This window comes from Ranitomeya imitator, chromosome 2 (genome assembly GCF_032444005.1).
Source record: "Ranitomeya imitator isolate aRanImi1 chromosome 2, aRanImi1.pri, whole genome shotgun sequence".
Classification (NCBI taxonomy): domain Eukaryota; kingdom Metazoa; phylum Chordata; class Amphibia; order Anura; family Dendrobatidae; genus Ranitomeya; species Ranitomeya imitator.
The window spans coordinates 448,799,550-448,824,018 of NC_091283.1; the positions used below are offsets into that span (position 1 = coordinate 448,799,550).

Below are 24,469 nucleotides of genomic sequence, written 5' to 3' on the forward strand. Positions count from 1 at the left end.
TAAAAATAAACACTTTTGTATTCGTTCTTCTGTGCGCTGATCATAAACTGACTGATGTAATGATCATTTAGAACATATAGAATAATTCTCGTGTGTAAGGATTTAATGGTATGATTAAAGATGTGATCCCGATACCCCTATAGTTTTTTTAGTAATGGTACGGTCCTCATGTACAGTCGGTCTTTCCCTGGCTGCCTGTGTTCAGTGTGTACTGGAGCCGGCTAGAGCTCGGACCGGGGGAGGGAGATGAGGCCTGTCCCTGGTTACACCTCACAGCGATTAAGTTTAACGTGCGCCCCGCAGGCTACAGCGGAGGAGGGATGAGGGCTTCCGGCCTGAGAGGAGCTCGTCATGGAATCCGCTAAAAGAAAGCGCCGGAGGAGTCCAGGAGTGCGGCCGCTGAGAGAAAGGATCCCCGCCCCCCTCCTCAACGTGCAGCCAGTGAACGGGACATTCAAGCCCGAGGCCTCGGAGGAAGAGGAGGTTGTGGTGAGCGGCGGCAGGCCCCGGCGGCCTCGGTATAGTTTATTGTCCGAGATAGGCCGCGGCAGCTACGGGGTGGTGTACGAGGCCGTGGCCCGGAAGAGCGGGGCCCGGGTGGCTGTGAAGAAGATCCGCTGTGACGCCCCGGAGAACGTGGAGCTGGCCCTGTCCGAGTTCTGGGCCCTGACCAGCCTGCGCCGCCGGCACCCGAACATCGTGCGCTTCGAGGAGTGCGTGCTGCAGAGGAACGGCCTGGCCCAGAAGATGAGCCACGGCAACAAGAGCAGCCAGCTGTACCTGCGCCTGGTGGAGACCTCCCTGAAAGGTACCGAGGACTAATCCAGGCCGGGGACTGAGGCCTGCTGCGGGGGTGTGTCACTGACGGCCCATGGGGCAGAGGCCGCAGGGTCAGCGCCCTATACTCCCTATAGCTGGCACTGCTGGTGCACCAGGGCGACACAGGGCACCTCTGACCGCACACAGCACTGCCCTCAGAGGGGAGACGGCCACCAGATCCCCAGGACCAGCCAGAGCAGGCCGCTGTGGGGACCAGTGATGGCACATCTGCCCGGTAATGGTGGTATATTATGGGATTGTGAGTACTGCAGCGTCCTAATATACTGCTATCTACTCACTGACCTAGTGCTGGCTCCCAGGAGGAGCAAAGGAGGGTAGAGGAATATAACGGATACTAACTATAGTACTGTCCTCTGGAGCATGACTACTATAATAATGCTCCCTATATACAAGAATATATCTACCATAATACTGCCCATATGTATGGGAATATAACTACTATACTACTGTTCCCTATGTACAGGAATATAACTACTATAATACTGCCCCCTATGTACAGGAATATAACTTCTATAATACTGCTCCTATGTACAAGAATATAACTACTATAATACTGTCCCTATGTACAAGAATATAACTACTATAATACTGCTCCTATGACAAGAATATAACTACTATAATACTGCCCCCTATGTACAAGAATATAACTACTATAATACTGCCCCCTATGTACAAGAATGACTACTATAATACTGCTCCTATGTACAAGAATATAACTACTATAATACTGCCCCCTATGTACAAGAATATAACTACTATAATACTGCCCCCTATGTACAAGAATATAACTACTATAATACTGCTCCTATGTACAAGAATATAACTACTATTAGATGGTGGCCCGATTCTAACGCATCGGGTATTCTAGAATATGTGTATCCACGTAGTATATTGCCCGTCCACGTAGTATATTGCCAGTTCACGTAGTATATTGCCCAGCTACGCACAGAGCCACGTAGTATACAGCACAGTCATGTAGTATATTGGCCAGTCACGTAGTATGCACCATATCCCTGTTGTGGTCTCGCGAGACCGTACGTCATCATCTCGCGAGACTGCAATGCATGCAGCGGTCACCGGGACTTCGCACGGAGCGGAAAAGGCCGGTTCCTGGTCCAGAGGGGTCACCGGAGGGTGAGTATGTAACTATTTTTTATTTTTTTATTATTTTTAACATTAGATATTTTTACTATTCATGCTGCATAGGCAGCATGATTAGTAAAAAGGTGGTCATACAGGGTTAATAGCAGCGTTAACCGAGTGCGTTACACCGCGGTCAACGCTGCCATTAACCCTGTGTGAGCGCTGACCGGGGGGTAGTATGCAGACGCCGGGCACTGACTGCGGGGAGGAAGGAGCGGCCATTTTTTTCCGGACTGTAGCCGTCGCTGATTTGTCGCAGCAGCTATGACAGGCAGCTGCCGAGACCAATCAGCGAATGAATAACCGTGACAGAAGGACAGACAGACGGAAGTGACCCTTAGACAATTATATAGTAGATAATACTGCCAGGTATGTACGAGAATATAACTACTATAATACTGCCTGGTATGTACAAGAATATAACTACTATAAGGCTATGTGCACACGTTGCGGATTTACTGCGGATCAGCAGCGTTTTTCCGTGCAGAATCGTAAGTGATTTACAGTACAATGTATATCAATGGGAAAATAAAAATGCTGTGCCAATGGTGCGGAAAATTCTGCACGGATTCCGCAGCGGATTTAAAAAAAACAAAAAAAAAAAACCATGTCAATTCTTTGTGTTTCTGCACCCATTCCATTATAGGAAAACTCAGGTTAAAACGCAAGAAATCTGCAGTGAAAACTCACAAAATCCGCATAAAAAAGGCAGACTTTGACCTGCGTTTTCTGCCAAGAGATGCAGAATCCTCATAGAAAATACCACAGGCAAATCCACAATTGTGCACACATACCCTAACACTGCCCCCTATGTACAGGAATATAACTACTATAAGGGATGTGCACACGTTGTGGACTTGATGCTGTGGATTCACAGCAGTTTTCTATAAGGTTTACAGTACCATGTAAACCTATGGAAAACAAAATCCTCAGTGCACATGCTGCGGAAAATACCGCACGGAAACATTGCGTTGTATTTCCTGCAGCATGTCAATTGTTTGTGTGGATTCCGCAGCGTTTTACCTGTTCCTTAATAGGAATCCGCAGGTAATCCGCAAGTAAAACTCTGCCACTATGGCTTGATGTCCCTTATAGATTACCCGAGGTATTGCTCTTTGACTCACAACTTGAACTTTGTCAGTCCCATGAATATACTGATGTGTGGATTACCATTTCTTTGTAACGCTGTCTGTTCAGGAGGGGTGCCACATATATTTGTTTGGCTCACATCCTGAGCATTTTGTTGGCTACCAGATTTTTAAATTTGTGTGTATTTCTATGGTTTTTAGTAATAATTTTCTATTTCAATAAAGATTTGTTCTTAATACGCATTTTCTTTATATGCTTTTTAAGTAAAACGCTGTGCATTTTACCTGCGGATTTTGCAAAATCTGCACTGAAAAATCCACACAGGAATCTGCAACGTGTACATAGCTGTTGTGGCTGGCAATCAGGCAACACAGCGTGCAGTAATCAGCGCACATACAGAGATCTGGCAATAACCCAAAACAATAGGACGAGCTCTGAGACGTGGAATCTCTGTAGACTGCAGTACCTGATCTATCCTCACACAACTGGAAGCAGCAGTGGATTGCGCCTATCAACTACCTATGCAACTCGGCACTGCCTGAGGAGCTGACTAGCCTGAAGATAGAAATACAAGCCTGACTTACCTCAGAGAAATACCCCAAAGGAATAGGCAGCCCCCACATATAATGACTGTTAGCAAGATGAAAAGACAAACGTAGGAATGAAATAGATTCAGCAAAGTGAGGCCCGATATTCTAGACAGAGCGAGGATAGCAAAGAGAACTATGCAGTCTACAAAAAACCCTAAAACGAAAACCACGCAAAGGGGCAAAAAGACCCACCGTGCCGAACTAACAGCACGGCGGTGCACCCCTTTGCTTCTCAGAGCTTCCAGCAAAAGATAATAACAAGCTGGACAGAAAAAACAGAAAACAAACTAGAAGCACTTATCTAGCAGAGCAGCAGGCCCAAGGAAAGATGCAGTAGCTCAGATCCAACACTGGAACATTGACAAGGAGCAAGGAAGACAGACTCAGGTGGAGCTAAATAGCAAGGCAGCCAACGAGCTCACCAAAACACCTGAGGGAGGAAGCCCAGAGACTGCAATACCACTTGTGACCACAGAAGTGAACTCAGCCACAGAATTCACAACACATAGCCTAACACTGCCATCTATGTACAAGAATATAACTATAATACTGCCACCTATGTACAGGTTTGCCACAATTAAACCCATTGTAGAGTTGATCTAGAACAGGGGTGTCAAACTGCATTCCACGAGGGCTGCAAACAGGTCATGTTTTCAGGATTTCCTTGAGTTGGTGATTAAATTATCACCTGTGCAGTACAAGGAAATCCTGAAAACATGACCTGTTTGCAGCCCTCGAGGATCGCAGTTTGACATCCCTGATCTAGAAGCTTTGCAGAGCTCTGGACCACCAGTCACATTAGGCTACTTTCACACTAGCGTTTCTTGACGTACGTCGCAATGCGTCGTTTTGGAGTAAAAACGCATCCTGCAAAGTTGCCCACAGGATGCGTTTTTTCTCCATAGACTTTCATTAACGACGCATTGCGACATATCGCCACACGTTGCATCCGTCGTGCGACGTAAGCGTCGTGTTTTGGCAGACCGTCGGCACAAAAAAAGTTCCATGTAACGTTTTTTTGGTGCGTCGAGTCCGCCATTTCTGACCGCGCATGTGCGGCCGGATCTCCTCCCCGGACCTCACAATTGAGCAGCGGATGCGTTGTAAAACTGCATCCGCTGCCCACGTTGTTCGGTGTTTTTTTTTTTTTTTTTGCTCGCAGTTTGCCCAACGTACCGACACTAGTGTAAAAGTAGCCTTAGTAGTTCCATGACGGTTGGATCAGAACCCTGCAAACTTCTACTGCCTGCGGCGTCTCTTCTGATTAGTAGAACCCACACAACGTCATTCCATTGTGGCACAGGCATGACGTCACAGGAGCTCGCTAATATGAATCGGCGCTGGCGATGCCGTAGTTAGATATTTGAAGGGCTCTGGGTTGGCCACTGGACAAAGGTTCTGTAAATCTTTTGTGCTCAATTCAAATCCATTCTCTCAGTTGTGGTCTGAGCAGCCTGGACTCTGGGCTGATAAAATGTAGCCAAAATGTAGGCAACTATCAAGCAGGAGAAACATTTCCCAGACTGGATACATTGTAACAATATACTATAATACTGCCTCCTATGTACAGTACTATAAGGGTAGGTGCACACTATCTGGAATTGGCAGCGCTTTGGACACAGCTCATGTCTGGTGCATCCAAAGCGCTGCCGGCTATTGAATGCAAGTGAATCCGTATGTATTCACTGAACTGTGCGGAATCACTGCGTCCACTACATTGTTCAGGTGAAATTTCTCTTGTTTAGGCTCGCTTCTCCGCAAGATAAATAGACATGCTGAGGTCTGGAGAGATGCGCCGAATGTGCGTCTCCGCAGGTAAACCGCAGGCATCTCTGGACGCATAGTGGACTTAGGATTTCTTGAAATCCCATCCACTATGCTGTAACATTTGGACATTGCACAAGTACACATTGTCCAACCCGCAGCATTTACTCATCTTGTGCACATACCCTAATACTGTCCTCTATGGTCTAAATTGTGCCTGTTTCCATGGACATAGTACTCTGGTCACACTGGTTGAGTATTATGCCTCGGCTCACTTGGCTCGCTGATAGATGGGCATGGGTTATGCCAATCGTGGGGGTGGGTGATTGGATCAGAAGAACGCTAGTCTTGGCTCTGAGGTATCGAACTCTGACCTATGTGGGATAATCAGTAACTATTATGGAGCACCCGGAACCGGATTACCTCTGCCAGGACACTAGTAGTGAGGGCTCGGGGTTGGGAATTTTTAAAGGACTAATTCAACTTTAAATACTTTTTTTTATTTTAGCTTGTTTTGTTATTTTAGTGAGGGAGTTGAGTGAAGGTATAGAGGCCTTTACTTTTAAAGGGGTCACTCAGGTTTTTAAAATTGTAGGCTTAAGGGGTAATTAAAGTCCCATCTTTTCATAACTGTCACATCTGTCAGACTGGGTGTCCCGTTTACAGCTGAGCACAACGGTGGTACAATGTGTGCATGACTCCCATTCATTTCTATTAGGAGTTTAACAAAGAGCTGCTCTCAACTGTCTTTATTATGGTCTCCTGTAAGCAGTCATTCCAGTTTCTAATAAACTCTTCAGTTTTTAAGATTCGTTTGCTACCAGTAAATAAATATATATAATCTGGCCCAATACATGTCACAGCTGGAGGTTTGCTACAAAATATACCCATTGTAGAGTTGATCTAGAAGCTTTGCAGAGCTCTGGACCACCAGTCACATTAGTAGTTCTGACAGTTGGATCAGAACCCTGCAAAACCTCTACTACCTCCGGCGTCTCTTCTGATTGGTAGAACCCTCAACAACGTCATTCCATTGTGGCACAGGCATGACGTCACAGGAGCTCGCTAATCAGAAGTGGCGCTTGCTATTCTGTAGGCATTAAGATATTTGCAGGGCTCTGGTCTGTTGTCCATTGTACCAGGGTCCTGCAAATCTTTTGTGCTCAACTCAAACCCATTCTCTGTTGTGGTCTGAGCAGCCTGGACTCTGGGCTGATGCAATGTAGCCAACTATCAGGCAGGAGAAACATTTCCTAGACTGGATACATTGCAGCAAACCTTCCATAAAACATTTCTAGTTCCTTACACCAATCTTATTTCTGAAACAAATCTGGTCTGCTGAGAGTTGTAGTCTGTATAGCTAATCAATTTGTGATGACTGAAAATGCTCATTCTCTTGGAAACCTGCAGTCCATTGCCAAACATTAGCCCTGGGGCTTGTTGTGCCATCTGTTGCCAGTTGGCGTTGCTGTGAGTGGCAGGGCTGATATTGCCCTTGCAGGGCAGGGCTGCTGCCGGTGCGGACTAGTTGCATGCAGGTGCTTCACAGGAGGCCGTCATTTGTCTTGTGTAGGATTTGTGCCAGGAGATTGGTTGTTTGTACTGTACATGCAGGGATGGGCCCACTGCTTAACATTTGGATTTGCCCACGTGCCAAAGGAAAGCTGATGCACGCATCAGTATTATTCATATTGGGGAAGGGTCTGTTTTTGGGTTTCTTTCGCTTAAGTGAGTGTTGGTGCAACTCTCACTTGGCAGATGTAACTATTTCTGGGACTGGATAAGGCAACATAGGAAAGAATGGATTATGCCATCTGTCTCGGGCTGGTGATCTGCTTCTCCAGGAGGTTGCTCTGCGGTCTGCTCACTGCTTGGACATGATGTCCAGATTAAGTTCTATGACTACACTTAATTCTTCTCAGTCCAATCTCTGACCCATGCTCGAGGTGACAGTCTTATGTAATATGTGTTGGGGGGGTGCACGTCCTCAGGCATAAACATCTGAATCCCCAGAGGCTGCTCGTTGCCTGACAGTGTTGCGTGAAGGCGTCTCATCTGTCACATAGTGGGCTGCTGTCTACTGGACAGTCTTTTGTGCATTTATTTTTTTTTTTTTGCATGGTTCTTCCTGACACCTCTTGGAAACAGCTGAGCTTTCTCTATAATTGGCGTTCATTAGAGAGTGGTCACCAGGGAATAGCTATTCCCTAAGAGTCCTACAAATGATAATAACGATATCCTGAGTCTCTAACATGAGGAGGAGCACAGGAACGTCCCTGGGGTGGGGGAGAGGTTATGTATGTAAATTTTATATACCATATCCAATATATGAAGACTACTATGCACTTCTGCCATCAGCAGAGTCCATGTCGAGAGAGGGTGGCAGTGGACATGTATGATGCGTTTTTTTTTATCTTGCATTATACTTCAGAGCACCAATCTCTATTCTGCAACTTCATAGATGAAATCTCCCTGCTCCTGCACACAGATTGTTCTGGTAACTCGCATGTAGTTGTTGCACAAAGCTCTGTAGTGTAATCTTTCTGGAAGACCAGTTGCCTCCTGCATAAGTTTTGCTGATAGTGGTGTCTGACAACACAATGCTTAGAATAACAAGCCGAAGAGTGGTTGCTGCTCTGCAGTATAATGAAGGTGTAACTGCATTAAACCAAACTTCGCTCTTATTTAGGCTTTCTGTGTAGTGACTGCTCTCCTTCTGTTTTTCTTTCCTTGCAGGGGAACGTATTTTGGGCTGCACAGAAGAAGCTTGTTACTTATGGTTTGTCATGGAGTTCTGTGAAGGTGGGGACCTCAATCAGTATGTCCTCTCCAGGCGCCCAGACCCAGCCATCAATAAAAGTTTCATGCTGCAGCTGACAAGTGCCATTGCTTTCCTGCACAAGAACCAGATCGTTCACCGGGACCTGAAGCCGGACAATATCCTGATTACAGAGCGATCTGGCTTCCCGGTTCTCAAAGTGGCTGATTTTGGCCTCAGTAAAGTTTGCGCTGGACTTGCTTCCCAAGGGATGGAAAGCATCGGGGAAGGAAGCAACGAGAATAAGACTGTCAATGTCAACAAGTACTGGCTGTCATCTGCCTGTGGCTCTGATTTCTACATGGCTCCGGAGGTATGGGAGGGACACTACACAGCAAAAGCGGACATATTCGCCCTAGGCATCATCATCTGGGCCATGATCGAGCGGATCACCTTTGTGGATGCTGAGACCAAGAAGGAGCTTCTGGGGACCTACATAAAGCAGGGCAGTGAGATTGTCCCTGTAGGGGAAGCGCTGCTAGAGAACCCAAAGATGGAGCTTCACATCCCTCAGAAACGCAGGACTTCCATGTCTGAGGGCATTCGACAGCTGCTTAAAGACATGTTGGCTGCTAATCCTCAAGATCGGCCGGATGCGTTCGAGCTGGAGACCCGAATGGACCAAGTCACATGTGCTGCCTGAAGCACCCTTCTAGTAAGTGCCAGCATCCCCCCCCTAGTGTGTGCCACACATGGGATGGCCGTCCAAACCTTGCATTATTAATGGGGTTATGAGCTGGATCTGGTGTGGAAGGCACTGCATTATGTACATGGCTGCCCTAAAAGTTGTTGTGGTTGCAATGTTTTGGAACTGGCACCACCCAGAGGCTTATAGAGGCACTACACCGCTATTGAACATGTCCACAGAGCTTTGCTGGCTGCTCTGTTATGAAATCTACATCCTCAGTCATTCATGCTTTACTAATGCAGCTTATATAACTTGCCCAGGGCCTGGGGGATGAGGGATAGATTGTGGTTGGTGTACATCTGCTTCCTGAGAGCTGCCATCTCTGCACATTCCTGCACACTGACCCCCTCCCCACTTTGTCCCCAGCTCTGCCTGTCCTAATCCTCACGTGTTTTTGCCATGTTGTCTCTGCTGTGGTGCCCCCTCCACACGTGCTGGGAAACCTTTTTTCCTATCATGTCACGTGGGTCAGCTCAGAAGTGGGTCACTCACACATTAAGGCAGTCGTGCTGCCGCGTTCGCTGGTCAGCGTGTGGTTCTGAAATACTGTGTTGAGCCTTAAAGGAAGGGGGCTTTGTGTGAAGTAGACTCTCACAAATTGTAAGACCCAACTATACACCCTCTTAGAGGGGTGGCTTTGGACTGTTTCATCACCACAAACCCGAACGTCTATGAAGATTTGGGAACCTTTCGAGTACCGTGGGCACAAATGGATTGTCTTTACCCCTTCCCTTGCACTGTATATCAGAAGCAGTGGTTCCAATTCTTCCTCTATCTCCATGTGGTTGTCCCAAGGAACAAGCTCTGCCTGGGGCTCTTCACATGGTCCTACAGGAATCCGGCTCTGATATTGTTCCCAGGCCCCTAGTACAGCCTCAGTCCACATGGTGTTTGGACACGAGCAGGTTCTCCAAAAGAACACCATGTCTCCTGATATTGGAGATTTATATATTGAAGTAATTTCCTGAACCCTCACCTCTTTTATATAACAGGATATTTGTAGGATAAAGTGGTGAGAGATAAGTGTAGAGGAGATCCAGACTTGCATCTAAATTCACCCTGCAGTAGGAAGAGACAGTTTTCATGGGGTGGGTTATTATTTCTGTCAACCATGTTTGGCCATTACATAATTTAAAACTAGGATTACAGAATGAGAACTGCACACGTGTGATACAGCGCTCCAAATCCTATCCTACTGGCAGCCGGCTAGTATGGTATTCAATGGTGGCTGTAGAAATGTATTAAGTGAGCTCCTACTAGTGGCTTCAGGTAGCCCACATTTCTCTTGCCAGCCTCCATGGAAGCCCATTGCATTGGTGGGATATAAGCACAATGTCGTGTTGGCTTACAAGGAGTCTTCTTTTCTTCATACATGATGCCTTTTCATTAGGGTCCTGAACTCTGGACTAATGAAGGGGCTTTAGAGCGGATTCAGGTCTCTGTTCTCTTCAGGATATCCTCTGCTTTTGATTATTTGTGGCTCAGTTGGATGAATGGCACTGGATGGGGTTTCCTACACTTCACCTTCATTCTTTGAAGATAGGTGGGTGTCCCTGATGTTGGACCTCTGGCACTTAGTTGATATGTCCTAGCTGTGCGTCTTCACCTAATAAGATGGGAGTATCCCTTTAATGTCCCTGACATTGGCTGTTACATCGCTATGCAGATCCGTACAGAGCCTCCATGACGGGACATCAGGGAGTGCATTATTATCCTAATGTGAGGGGTGGGCATTCATGGAGAGAGGGGTCTTGTGGGAGCTTCAACATTTCAGATATAACTCGCTCTTCTTTTTCCCTCAGGTTTAAGGTGGGATCAAGGACTTTTGTTCTGTCTTCTGAAGACGCCGCTGTCCTCCCCTCCACCTCTGCTTCCTTGCACCTGGATTTCTCAAGACTGGATCACCTGTAATATGTTCTAGAGTAAAATCTGGCTCCTTGACTATCTCTGGTGCTAGTTACATTGTGTTACTGACCACAGGGCGGTTCCTACGTTATCCACCCCTTCCCCCTCCCCATCATCTCTTCCAGACGACTGCATTAAAACCAATGATGAACACTAGTGCCAGGAGAATGCACCCAGCAGGGCTTGTTCGTTAGCTTCAGGTTAACGATCTATGCAATGAATCGCAGCCTTCCACGTTAGTGGGCATCAGCGGCTGTGGCTTGTAGCAACACATAATATTTGTTGGTCATCTTGTGGTTTCAGGGAACTGTTGGCTTACCATTGAAAGAGCCATCTCCTTAGTGCATGCACCCCCTCCTCCTTAACATGGGGTGAGCTGTTCTGTGGCTGCTCACGCAGACCTCATTTAAGACTGTCTCCTCCAGTTGTAAATCTTGAGATGGGAGCTTTCTTAACTGGGGTTGGCAGGCCCATCAGTGTCCTTAATTCCATGATCCCTCTACTTCCTCCTAATAACCCATCCCTTCACTTTTTTAAACATATCACCTGTGGGTGGATGATGGATAGGGGCCACAACGTCTTACACCCAGCACTGCTTATTCCTGCACTTATTGTCTCAGGGAATCTCTAGTGGGTAGACGGAGCCCCATCTTCCCCGTGCCTCCTTCCCCCACATCCTGCACCTTCTTGACTTCTGCGTGCTATGATGGGTAGTTTTTTGTTCTAGTTCTTCTCTCCTTTTTTTTTTTTTTTTTTTTTTTTCACCCCCCCTTCCCTTTTCTGCCGAAGTGCCTATTACTAGATGGGGACAACCCTGACCTACACACTCTGGGAGACTTAATCTGTAGTCTTAAGGGGTATTAGGAGAAGCTTGCACTCTTTGCTGTCACTTGTTTGCAACGCCGTGCCTTATTTTATTGTTTTGCTTCTGCCACCCAACTACCTGCTAGTAACTAAGCCCACGACACCACCCTTGCCCCCTCCTTGCTTCTTCCATGCTGGATGGGCTGTACTGCAGACTGCTCACTGCCCTTAAGTTCTTGTTGGGAGGTAAGGGGTTAAACTCTGGAGCTCAATGAATCTATGCACCTATTACTATAAGGGTCTGGTGGAGGGGGAGATGACATTGCATCAGTGAACCAGGTTGAGATCTATCACTACAGAAAGGGAAGGAGAATTTTTTTTCTTTTCCTAGGCAACTGGACCTCGTCTCACCCAGATTTCCTTCCCCAACACAAAGCTTTCCCTTTACTGCTTGCTGCAAGAGGCTTTTCCATAGACCTCTCCTACAATTGGCACTTCCTTTAATAGGGTCACTGTCTGTCCCAGGTCTGCATTTTGTGCCATATGTTTTACTAGACCACACAGCCCCCCTGTGGGGTACACTTTGTAGTGTTGGGTCTCTGTGGGTCATCATTTTTTATTTTTCCCTGGCCTATTCTCCTTTTTTTTCTATTGCTCAGGTAAAAGTTCTGCTGATCATTGGGGGCAGTGCATTGGTGGGAGCCAAATCCTCTGCAGACTCCCAACAAGAGCTGCGTATTCATCACCGCTATAATTATTTTTAATGTTTATTGAAAGGGTTTTCCTGAACTATAAAAATATGGCTGCTTTCTTCCAAAACGGTGACAAGTTGTATGTGTGTAGTATTTTGGCTCTGCTCCACTCACTTCAAGGAGTTGAGCTGCAATACCGGATACGATACATGCAACCGATGCACTGGTACGTTCTAAAAGCAATAAAAAGTTGCCCTGTTTTTCTAGTCTGGGGGGGGGGGGGGGGGGTCACCTTTTTAATACATTGCAGCAGGTGTGTGAATGGTGGGAGCACTTTGATATTGCACTGAATTCTGGATGGTTTAAAGAAACATTCTGGGTAGAAACAGGTTGTGTCCCTTAAAGACAACTTCTCATACCCCACACTTGACCGCGATAAAATAAGAAGGCTTATACTCTCCTCGCATGCCCGTGCCGTTTGTGGCTGCACTCCGTCTCCCGGGCTCCCATGCTGTTGTTGTGAGCCAGTGTCAATCAGCTCTGGCGTCACTATCCCCGCCTCATGTCGAATTGAGCTGGAAGAGTAAATCCAAGATCAGCTGCAGCCCCCCAACTTCCTCTTCATGTTAGATTTGTCTGAATGCAGGGCAGCGATGCCAGCGCTGATTGGGCGTCACTTGTCACAATAACCGCACAAGAGCCCCGGTAAAGCAAGTGCTGACACGGCTGGAATGGTGCCTCCAGGGGAGGAGAGTATAACCTTTATTTTATGAGGGTTAAGCATTTTGATCAAGAAGGGGTTAGCCTTAGCCCCTTTAATGGGGTCCTGACCCCATGTGTCATGCCATAGGACTACGTTTTTTGGGGAGAGAGACTTTAATTACCCATTGTCCTATAACTCCTGCATAGACATAGACCAGGATCTGGGTAATCCTTTGCATTTCTATATTTCCCTAATCCAGATGTTCCTATGTGATGAATTTTGCCCTGATCTTAAGATTGGGGTTAGCTAAGAGATTTGGCCTCAAAACTGTTGACACAATTGGCTTTGATATAATTAGGTTAACATAAACAAGCGCATACATCAAAGTAACAGTCAATAGAAACCCAATGACAGTTCCCTTGTACTAAAGGTACCGTCACACTGAACGATATCGCTAGCGATCCGTGACGTTGCAGCGTCCTGGCTAGCGATATCGTTCAGTTTGACACGCAGCAGCGATCAGGATCCTGCTGTGATGTCGTTGCAGAAAGTCCAGCACTTTATTTCGTCGCTGGACTCCCTGCAGACATCGCTGAATCGGCGTGTGTGACGCCGATTCAGCGACGTCTTCACTGGTAACCAGGGTAAACATTGGGTTACTAAGTACAGGGCCGCGCTTAGTAACCCGATGTTTACCCTGGTTATCAGCGTAAAAGTTAAAAAAAACAAAAACAAACACACTTACATTCCGCTGTCTGTCCCCGGCGCTGTGCTTCTCTGCACTGGCTGTGAGCGCCGGCCAGCCGGAAAGCACAGCGGTGACGTCACCGCTCTGCTTTCCGGCCGCTGTGCTCAGTCAGTGCAGGAAAGCACAGCGCCGGGGACAGACAGCAGAAGGTAAGTATGTAGTGTTTGTTTTTGTTTTTTTTTACTTTTACGATGGTAACCATCGGGTTACTAAGCGCGGCCCTGCGCTTAGTAACCCAATGTTTACCCTGGTTACCGGCATCGTTGGTCGCTGGAGAGCTGTCTGTGTGACAGCTCTCCAGCGACCAAACAGCGACGCTGCAGCGATCGACATCGTTGTCGGTATCGCTGCAGCGTCGCTGAGTGTGAAGGTACCTTAAGGCAGGAGCTGCAGATAAGCGCCTCCTGGAGCTTCCATATTGGACGTGCATTGCAACAATTCAAAAATAACATGCCATGGGTAGGGATGAGTGTAGCCCTTGCCTTAAGCCAGTCAGTCTGTCAGGTGAAACACCTGCCCGGGACCCCTGGTGGTGCTGCTGGCCGCACAGCGGGGGTGAGTTCTAATTCATGTTTAGTGACACCACCCCATAAATTGCCCCCTTTTCAGACTGCTTACTCCAGGGCATCATTATGCATTTGTTTCAGATACGGGGGGGGGGGGGGGGTGTGTGATCACTTACTGGCCCAAAGGGTTAAAGGGAAGATGTCATCAGGAAGTGAACTATTGTTTAAATCAGCTTTTTGTGCTGTCAAATTTTTATTTTTTTCCCCCTCCTTTCTATATCCCAAATTATTACCCCCTCCCCCGAAAAAACAAAAAAACAAAAAAAAACCTTTCAATTTGCACATTGACCACTGAAGCGGTTTTAGACTCTCAACTTCCTGTTTTAGGAAATAACAATTGTACATGGCCATACTGAAATAACCCTGGCTCTTTTTGTAAAGAAGCATCTAATGAGCATGTGCAAAGATAACTGCTGGGGATAATGTTGTCAGCCCTGACATCACCTATTGTAATTGGTGCATACTGTAATGTCTCCTGAATAAATAAGTGTTCTTTCAATGCAATCCCCTGCTGATGCACACCCTGCTAACAACTGTTTCTGGAAAGACAAGAATTATGAAAACTGCAAGATTTTACTTTCTCTATCGATACACTAAACTTTAAAAAAAAAAAAAAATGTAAAACAAAAACTTTATTTTAAGCAAGTTATTTTCTGATGATGGCTTCCCTTTTAAATAGGATCTTTTACCAGTCTCAGCATGCCAAACTGTCCTCATTAAGGCCGGCGTCACACTAGTGAGTTTTATGGACGTATGAGAGGCGCAGAAAATACGGATTGCACACTGTACAATGATTCTCTATGGCCCAGCTCCTATCTGACGTATTTTACGTATCCGTATTGTACGGCTGTAGAAAATCGCAGCATGCTGTTTGTCAGCGTATTGCGCAAAAAATCCACCAATGAAAGTCAATGGGGGCAAGAAAAATACAGATTACACACGGACCAACAGTGTGACCTGTGAGAAATACGCAGCGGTGTTCTATAGAAAAGCTGGCAATTCAGTGCGGCGTACAGTAAAATCACTGACAGGTTAGAATAGAATAAATGTCTACACATAGTAGAGGGAGATAAAAATATATATAATTTTTATATTTGAGCCCATGGATCCAGGTCCGTTTTGCAAGCCGGCGAGAAAATCTCGCAGTACGGATTACATGTGGAGGTTTACATGCGCAAAATACGCTGCCATACCCTGCCTACGGATGACATACGGATCACTATTTTTGGAACATTTCTGTGTATTACAGCCGGACAAAACGGACCGTATTTTCGTACGCCTAGTGTGACGCCGGCATAAGGAATAGTGGCATCAAATCGGAGTAAACGGAGTAAAAACGTTTTTAATTAATGCCTTTCTATTGTGGCGATATGATCAGCCCAACGGGATGTTGCCAGAGATTTGTCTCTGGGGCATGTACTTTTTTTTTTTTTTTTTTTCTTCTTTCATTTCACCCCCAGCCACTGTTTGTTATTGTCTCTTTGATTGGTCAACTAAATACAGGAGGAAAAGTAAACGCCCAAGAGATAAAACTTTGGTAAAGGTACCGTCACATTTAGCGACGCTGCAGTGATATAGACAACTATGCCGATCGCTGCAGCGTCGCTGTTTGGTCGCTGGAGAGCTGTCACACAGACAGCTCTCCAGCGACCAACGATGCCGAAGTCACCGAGTAACCATCTGGTTACTAAGCGCAGGGCCGCGCTTAGTAACCCGATGTTTACCCTGGTTACCATTGTAAAAGTAAAAAAAAAAACACTACATACTTACATTCCTGTCACGTTCCCCAGCGTCAGCTTCCCTGCACTGTGTAAGCGCCGGCCGGAAAGCAGAGCGGTGACGTCACCGCTGTGCTCTGCTTTACGGCCGGCCGGCGCGGACGCTGGGGAACGTGACAGGAATGTAAGTATATAGTGGTTTTTTTTTTTTTTTAACTTTTACAATGGTAACCAGGGTAAACATCGGGTTACTAAGCGCGGCCCTGCGCTTAGTAACCCGATGTTTACACTGGTTACCAGTGAAGACATCGCTGGATCGGCGTCACACACACCGATTCAGCGATGTCAGCGGGTGATCCAGCAACGAAATAAAGTTCTGGACTTTCAGCAACGACCAGCGATGTCAGAGCAGGATCCTGATCGCTGCTGCGTGTCAAACACGATATCGCTATCCAGGATGCTGCAACGTCACGGATCGCTATCGCTCTAAAGTCGCTAAATGTGACAGTACCTTTACTCCCCTTTGGGCTTAACATGCATTTTATCCTAAACTTTCCATGTGACTATTTCTGCAATGGATAGGAGAGCTTAAACTTAATTGTGTTCAGTTCAAGAGGAAAAATAAAAGTATATTCCAGTGCCGATCTGCATTTCAGAAATGGCATATATTGGTATAATATGTATTTTCCAAAATAATCTGCCTACAGGTTTTTTTTTTTGTTTTTTTTTTTTTGCCTCTTGTGACTGATCCCTTCAGATAGTGACAGGCTCAGCCCCAAAAAATGGTCAAACATATTGAATCCAAAGAAGATGTATAGTAGCAGCATTCATCAAAATTTCCATCCTCAGTGTTTTCGTTTTAACCAGCTTTGCAGCCACTATTCCATGATGTGGGCAGATAAACATGCTCAAACTGGTGACCTGTCCGTTTTGTGTAGGCTTTATCTTCTGGGATGGATGTGATCCTTCCTTGCTGCAGCCTTGGGCTGTAATACAAAGCACCCCCCCTTTAGCTCTTATAAAGAGGTGATCCCACCAGTGCTCCCACCCCTTGATCTGCAGACCTTTTGTCCTCTCCCTTGTTTTGCACATACGCTGGTGACAGGACCTGTTATTTTTTTTAAATGTTTTTGCGTTGGTTGTGAGTTTACAATGTTGTATTTATGTTACTTTTACACTGTAACTCTCCCTGATGTGTGAATGGCATTGTGATTATGTAAGATGATTGTGTGTATGTGTATATATATATATATATATATATATATTTTTTTTCCTTTTGTGAAGATTAATAAAGGGAGTACAAACTGATGTGTATGGCTTGTCTTCTATATTGGGACCTGCTGTGCAGGTAGGTAATGTGTGTACTTTTGTACACCACTTTACAGAATCATTTTATTTGTTGGTACAGTGCCGGCAAGAAAAAATCTTTACACTTGCACAGCAAAAAAAACTTTACATATAAAATCCTCATCATAATTTCACTTTTTAAAAGTGTACACAATGGAGGAGATAATTTAAAAACTGTCTAATATTAAAGCTGGCTTTGTTGCAAATATCAACCAATCAACGCTCAGTTTTCACTTCTCTGGTAAAGCAAAAGCTGCACTCTGGTTCGTTGTTATGTGCAGCTCAGCCAGTTTTGCTATTAGGCAATCTTTTATTATCTCCATCAGTTTTTTATTATCTCCCACAACGGGTTGAAAGAAGCTTAAATTGGAAGAGAAATCCCGTGCCTTGACTCTGCTCGAGAAGGGGGATTCGGTGATTGCTGTAGCTAGAGATCTGGGAGTGTCAAGAGAAGCAATTTATCAACTGAAGAAGTCGGCGGCATCATTGCCTCCTGGGATGGTACCGCAGAGGAAGTCAGGCTGTGGCGCACCTAAGAAGACTTCACCAAGGACCGATAAGCTTGTGAAGTGATGTCACATCCTTCTATAACTGCCGATGAACTAAAAAACAAGTACCCTATGCTCTTCCAGAACATCGCAACTAGGACAATTCGTCACCGCCTGCAGAAGGACCTGGGTCTACCAAGTTGCCGTGCCGCAAAGAAGACCCTGCTCACAGCAGCAATGAAGAAAAGACTTGCTTTTTGTAAGAAATATCATGATTGGACATCTGAAGAGTGGAAGAAAGTGATGTTTAGTGATGAGAGCACTTTCAGGCTGGTCAGGGGAGGCTCAAAGGACACGAGACACGACCCAGCAACATCAACAATCTAAGGCTGGTTTCACACGTCAGTGGCTCCGGTACGTGAGGTAACAGTTTCCTCACATACCGGAGACACTGACTCATGTAGACACATTAAAATCAATGTGTCACTGCACATGTCAGCGTGTTTTCACGGACCGTGTGTCCGTTTGGAAAACATGGAGACATGTCAGTGTTCGTGGGAGCACACGTATTACACAGACCCATTAAAGTCAATGGGTCCGTGTAAAACACGTACCGCACACGGATGTTGTCCGTGTGCCGTGCAGGAGACAGCGCCACAGTAAGTGCTGTCCCCCCAGCGTGGTGCTGAAGCCGCCGTTCATTTCTTCTCTCCAGCAGCGTTCGCTGGAGAGAAGATATGAAAAATCTTTTTGTTTTTTTGGTGTTTAAAAAAAAAAAAATCCCTGTCCCCCCCCCTTTGCTTTTAATAAAATACTTACCCGGCTCCCTCACTGCTTCTTCTCGCCGCAGCTTCTCCTGTATGAGCGGTCACGTGCCGCCCATTACAGTGATGAATATGCGGCTCCACCTCCCATAGAGGTGGAGCCGCATATTCATCACTGTAATGGGCGGCACCACGTGACTGCTCATACAGGAGAAGCTGCGGCGAGGGAGCCGGGTAAGTATTTTATTAATAGCGGGTGGGCGCACAGGGGGTGGAAGGGGGTTGGGGACAGGGATTTTTTTTTTTTTTAAACAAAAAAAAAAAAGATTTTTCATATCTTCTCTCCAGCAAACGCCGCTGGAGAGAAGAAATGAATGGCGGCTTCAGCACCAGATGCAGGGGACAGCGCTTAACTGTAGCGCTGTCTCCTGCACGGTGCGTGTGGTACCCAACTGGCACACGGGTGGCACACCGATGCCGCACGTGTGCCACACTGATGTGCCACGTGAGCACACGGATAATTCCGGTACCGGAATTATCTGGACGTGTGAGACTGGCCTAAAGGAGGTGCTGAAGACACTGTGGGTAATCATGGACTCCACATACTTAGCCAGCCTTGCTGAATCCATGCCTAAACGACTACAGATGGTGATAAAATGTAAGGGTGACATGACAAAATACTAATTGTAATAAAATATCCACAATAAAACACTTGAATATTAAGATTTTGTGGTTTCATTGAACTTGTAAAGATTTTTTTTGCCGGCACTGTATGTATACAATTGGAGATACATTGGAGTAGGAAGACTATGCATATCTTGCTATGATTCAAAACACTAAATAAACACAACAGCTGTCAATCACTAATGAAATATGTGCTAAATTGGTGTGTACAAGACATTCGTTGTGCAAGAGAGAATGGCAGACCATTTGGAATGATGTAATATAGAAAATGTTCAGCACAGCCGAAGGAGGGAGGTGCACGGTCATAGGTTCCCAAGCCTTAATATATAATCAGTGACTGGCACACACTGGACGTGTTGTGATGCAAAATCGGGGTTTATTATACATACAGTAACACAAACGTTTTGGTCGTAACTGGACCTTCATCAGTGTGCTAAAGAAAAATACATACAAAGGGAGTGATATCCAAACTATGGAGGGTCAAAATACAAAAATGACTATAAACAGAATATAATAAATAAACAAAAGTATATACCACACAAAAGGTCATGTTTGCAGAGAAAATTAAGGCTATGTTCACACTTTTTGCGTTGTCCTTCTGCGGGTTCTCCCGCAGCGGATTTGATAAATCTGCAGGGCAAAACAACTGCGGTTCTCCCTGCAGATTTATCGCGGTTTGTTCCGCGGTTTCCGCTGCGGGTTTCCGCCTATACTATTGATGCTGCATATGCAGCAATATGCAGCATCAATAGTAATGTTAAAAATAATAAAAATTGGTTATACTCACCCTCCGATGTCTGGATCTCCTGGGTGCTGCACCCGGCGGTCCGGTTCCAAAGATGCTGTGCGAGAAGGACCCTTCGTGACGTCACGGTCATGTGACCGCGACGTCACCGCAGGTCCTGGTCGCACAGCAACTCTGACCGGACGGCCGCGTGCAGCGCTGAGACTTCAGAGGGTGAGTATAACATGATTTTTTAATTTTTAACCCCAAATATGGTTCCCAGGGCCTGGAGGAGAGTCTCCTCTCCTCCACCCCGGGTAGGAACCGCACATTATCCGCTTACTTCCCGCAACGTGGGCACAGCCCCATGCGGGAAGTAAGCGGTTCAATGTATTCCTATGGGTGCAGAATCGCAGCGATTCTGCACAAAGAAGTGACATGCTGCGGGTTTTAAACCGCTGCGTTCCCGTGCGGTTTTTCCCGCAGCATGTGCACAGCGGTTTGCGGTTTCCATAGGGTTTACATGTTACTGTAAACGCTATGGAAACTGCTGCGGACCCGCAGCAGCAAAATCGCGGCGGTTCCGCGGTAAAAACCGCAAAGTGTGAATATAGCCTAATAGTAGCCACATATGAGGACCGTTAAAACAAGGTTTGCAGAGATATGCATGCTTGAACAAATTGGTCATATACGTGCAGGTATAGTGCCGTGGAGGAGGGAGCTAGAGGAAAGAGGTATGGCAAGGTGGTGATGAGAGACACACTGTGCCGTGAGGTATAGGTGAAAGGTAAACCTATCTAGATAACTAGTATGCTGAAAGAGCCCCGAGATGAGAGCTAAAATGCATCTGAGGGAAAATTAAATACATAAAGACATGTACCTGTGTGTGCCTAAATGGGCCAAAAACCGTAATGCTATAGGGCTAGATGTGCCATATAGGATGATTACATACCAGAGAAAAGGCCTGGAGCTATGTGGAATTCAGGTAATAGTAATCTGTGGACACAGGGGAGTATGGCACAGATGGCGCTTTCTGTAGGAGAGATAGATAAAATGTGGATTGTGCTAGTGAGCCACTAAGTAGTGAGAGTAAAAGGTACACAGGACTTACCCGCCCCAAAAAATATGTCACGTGGAGTCACAGCTGTTGTGGGCTGAGCAGGAAAGATACGCTGTCTGTACAGGGAGAATATCAACAGAGACTATGTGAGAGGGATAACACCCTACACTGCTGGGACAGAGAGCGTGTGGTATATGGGACTTACCAGCCTGATGAGTGGGGAGAGCACGCGGTATCCACCGCAAGTGCAAGCTGGGGAACGGAGCGCCAGAGACCTCACGACACAGTGTGTCTCTCATCACCACCTTGCCATACCTCTTTCCTCTAGCTCCCTCCTCCATGGCACTATACCTGCACGTACGAGTATATGACCAATTTGTTCAAGCATGCATATCTCGGCAAACCTTGTCTTGACGGTCCTCCTATGTGGCTACTATTAATTTTCTCTGCAAACATGACCTTTTGTGTTGTATATACTTTTGTTTTATTATATTCTGTTTATAGTCATTTTTGTATTTTGACCCTCCATGTTTTGGATATCACTCCCTTTGTATGTATTTTTCTTTAGCACACTGATGAAGGTCCAGTTACGACCGAAACGTTTGTGTTACTGTATGTATAATAAACCCCGATTTTGCATCACAACACGTCCAGAGTGTGCCAGTCACTGATTATCCATTTGGATTGATGTAACCAAAGAAGACACCCGAACCAGAAAAAATAAATAAAAGGACGAGAGCAGAAATAAAAAAATACCTTTTATTAATAGCGGTAAATAGTACTATACATACTAAAGTACCCATGCAAAAAATATCACAGTAATAAAAAAAAATTAATAAATATTAAGAGACAACACCAAGACAACAATACCAGGAAAATGAATAAATTAGTAAAATAATTATATAATAAAAGGTAAAAAGCAATCCGCCATATACAGCCAAACTGAACAAAAATAAAGTGACACAAAGTGCAAAAGTTACAATAATAAAAAAAAAAAAAAGTCAGATGGTAATTGCTAGTGTAGTGAAATATGTATAGGTATGTGTGGCTAGCAGTAATTTAACATCTGTCCTGAGACTACAGGCCTCACGGGGTCACAACATATGTTATCCTGAGAAGCAGTCTACTGTCTCCTTTCTTGCCAGGGGGTCCTGCTAAGAACCAGAAAGGGGAAACGTTTCACACCACCTAGCTCTTGTGAAGAGATGTCAATTACAGCCTGACACTATCTGTTCCTTTTTTTTTTAACTGATCCGTCACAGATTGTGAAAAACTGATGTGACAGATCCGACTAGCTGATCCCGGCTAACTGGATCCTTTTAAAACAGTGCATGGTCAGTTACAAAAAAAAAATGGAATCCGTCGCCGGATTCCGTCATTTGACAGACTTCCATTCGAGCAGGTGACGGATCCGTCGCTGTCCGTTTTTTCGATTGACACAAAAAACATTACTATGTCCGTTGTCTCCGGCCGCCGGACAAACCATTTTCTACGGATCCGCCAAACGATGGATGAAACATGAGGCCATCCGTTGCCATCTGTCGCTAATCCAAGTCTATGAGAAAAAAACAGATCCGGCGGCATCAGTTGCAGGATCTGTGTTTTTTTTTTTTTTTTTTAAATTTGACGGATTGTGACTGATGGCAAAAAACTGATGTGTGAAAGGGGCCTAAGGCTGGTTTCACACATTCATGCAAGGTGTGGCTGTGGACTTCTTGATCAGAACCAGGCAGCCTCCTGTATGCCTAGCTCAGGAGAGCATACTTGTCAGCCATTACATGGGTAACCCCCCCACTCATTCAAATAATCTCTAGAGGCAGATAGTCAAGGAAATTTGTGTCTGGCCTGTAGATTTTATCAGCTAATTTACATATTAAGAAAAATGTGGATTTCTCGAGAAGACCTCAGATTGCAGATATCCAGGCATCTTACATGCTCGTATAGATTGCTTAGGAAGGTTGATCATACTGACAGATGTCCTTTAAATACATGCATCACAAATGACCTAGGATTTAAATGATCCAGCGATAGTTTATTTTTTTTTTATTTTGCATAATTCCCTCTATGTACAAGAATATAACTACTATAATGCTGGCCCCTTATGTACAAGAATATACAGTGCCTTGTAAAAGTATTCAGCCCCCTGGAACTTTTCAAACTTTTCCCACATATCATGCTTCAAACATAAAGATACCAAATGTAAATTTTTGGTGAAGAATCAACAACAAGTGGAGCACAATTCTGAAGTTGAACGAAATTTATTGGTTATCTTAAATTTTTGTGGAAATTCAGGGGTAATGTTTCTTCTTATGGAGAGTGACATAAAAGCTCTGACTTGTCAAGGTAAGGAGGCTTATTCGCCGTGCAATGCTCCTCTGGGAAATTTAATATGCAAATTGGCTCTTCAGAAAAAAAGAGGGCTTAAACTCTTTAGCGCTACATGTTAGAAGTAGCGATCCTACAAGTCACAATCAACCCTTTAACGAGTTGTGCAATATGACTTAAGGCCCCGTCACACATAGCGAGATCGCTGCTGAGTCACAAGTTTTGTGACGCAACAGTGATCTCCGTAGCGATCTCGCTATGTGTGACACGTACCAGCGATCAGGCCCCTGCTGTGAGATCGCTGGTCATGTCGGAATGGCCTGGGCCATTTTTTGATCGTTGAGGTCCCGCTGACATCGCTGAATCGGCGTGTGTGACGCCGATTCAGCGATGTCTTCGCTGGTAACCAGGGTAAACATCGGGTTACTAAGCGCAGGGCCGCGCTTAGTAACCCGATGTTTACCCTGGTTACCATCGTTAAAGTAAAAAAAAACAAACGCTACATACTTACCTACCGCTGTCTGTCCCCGGCGCTGGGCTTCTCTGCTCTGGCTGTGAGCGGTGGGCAGCCGGAAAGCAGAGCGATGACGTCACCGCTCTGCTTTCCGGCCGCTGTGCTCACAGCCAGAGCAGAGAAGCACAGCGCCGGGGACAGACAGCGGTAGGTAAGTATGTAGCGTTTGTTTTTTTTACTTTAACGATGGTAACCAGGGTAAACATCGGGTTACTAAGCGCGGCCCTGCGCTTAGTAACCCGATGTTTACCCTGGATAACCGGGGACTTCGGCATCGTTGAAGATAGTTTCAACGATGCCGAAGTCTTTCCCCTGATCGTTGGTCGCTGGAGAGCTGTCTGTGTGACAGCTCTCCAGCGACCAAACAGCGACGCTGCAGCGATCCGGATCGATGTCGGTATCGCTGCAGCGTCGCTATGTGTGACGGGGCCTTTAGGATAAAAGCCAAATCAGTATCTCAATTTGCAGATACGGTATTTCGGGCTGTTGGCCCTC

The 24,469-nt window shown here is 45.7% G+C and overlaps 1 protein-coding gene across 1 annotated transcript; it reads left to right on the forward strand.

Moving 5' to 3' along the window:
* Positions 1-203: 203 nt before the first annotated feature.
* Positions 204-10,874, forward strand: STK35 (serine/threonine kinase 35). Its single transcript, XM_069751050.1, has 3 exons — positions 204-808; positions 8,163-8,899; positions 10,735-10,874. The coding sequence occupies exons 1-2, from the start codon at positions 352-354 to the stop codon at positions 8,885-8,887; spliced, it is 1,182 nt and encodes a 393-aa protein (XP_069607151.1). The 5' UTR covers positions 204-351; the 3' UTR covers positions 8,888-8,899; positions 10,735-10,874.
* Positions 10,875-24,469: the final 13,595 nt, after the last annotated feature.